Source organism: Austrofundulus limnaeus, unplaced genomic scaffold (genome assembly GCF_001266775.1).
Source record: "Austrofundulus limnaeus strain Quisiro unplaced genomic scaffold, Austrofundulus_limnaeus-1.0 Scaffold3231, whole genome shotgun sequence".
NCBI lineage: Eukaryota > Metazoa > Chordata > Actinopteri > Cyprinodontiformes > Rivulidae > Austrofundulus > Austrofundulus limnaeus.
Window position 1 is genome coordinate 2,411 of NW_013955633.1, and position 1,007 is coordinate 3,417.

At 39.5% G+C, this 1,007-nt stretch overlaps 1 protein-coding gene across 1 annotated transcript; it reads right to left on the bottom strand.

The window, feature by feature from the left end:
- Positions 1-79: 79 nt before the first annotated feature.
- LOC106511794 (uncharacterized) lies at positions 80-829 on the bottom strand (the record flags this gene model as incomplete). The annotated part of the gene is given in 4 exon segments (XM_014000530.1): positions 80-225; positions 328-498; positions 583-708; positions 782-829. Coding segments are annotated over 4 exon segments (491 nt in total), but the record flags the coding sequence as incomplete, so codon positions are not given.
- Positions 830-1,007: the final 178 nt, after the last annotated feature.

A 1,007-nucleotide genomic window follows, 5' to 3' on the forward strand; every position in this document is an offset into this window, starting at 1 on the left:
CACATACTCATTGGCAGAGTCTAGGTGGGGAGCATTCTTAGGAGTCTGAAGGCCAGGAGAGACAGGGACTTCACTCTCATCATCATCATCATCTATCAGAATTGGTATCTGGGACAAGTCTGGTATTGGACTGGAAGGCAGAAGACCATGTGGATTCAAGAGCAGCTCAGAGGCAGCCCCTGTGGTCTGTGGTTGTTCATTTTCCATATGACTGGAAATCCATTCCTAACAGTTAGGAAAAAGAGCACAAATATGAAAACTGAGTAATGCTACGAGCGTTGAAATGTTAAAATTCACCAGTTTTACAAAAGTTAAAATTAGTCTTACTTCAACATCCATGCTTGACATCCAAAGTACATAGAATGTGGAATTAGTCCTGATTCCTTGCTCTGAAATTATCCCACTTGAGGTACTCGCAATGGCTGTGCAACTAGTGGCTTCCTGCACCTTAAAAATTTCACTGGCTTCCTCAGCTTGACCAATAAAGTCAAAGAGAACCTAGGATGGAGATTTTTTCTTTTTTGTATTTGTTGCCTTTTATTTAATGATTTTTACATGTTAAAGTTTAATGTGAGACATTACCTGAATTGGCTCAGATTCATTAAATTTGCCCATCTTTACTGAACCATCAGGGAACTTGAACTTCAAGGAAATTCCATCGTTGGGTTCCTCTCGATCAGCCAGTCGAAGACAGCGTTCCCTGATGGCCTTGAATGTACATTAATATTTAAATTTACAGCGTGCATGCAAACAAATAAAAAAGCCCTTGGACATAACTCACCATTCTACGCCTTTCCTCAATGTTCTCCAAGGCCCGTTTCCTCATTTCCTGTTATTGCACATAAATAATAGCACAAAATCACATAATTTTGTAATTATCTCATAACCGTTAAGCTCATACAACAGGAACCTGATTATCAAACCAGAAATGGTGTTGTGCTTGCTTACAAGGTTTATTGCAAAACAGATGTCGGAATGACAAAATGAACAGGTGAAGATGGCTGAGA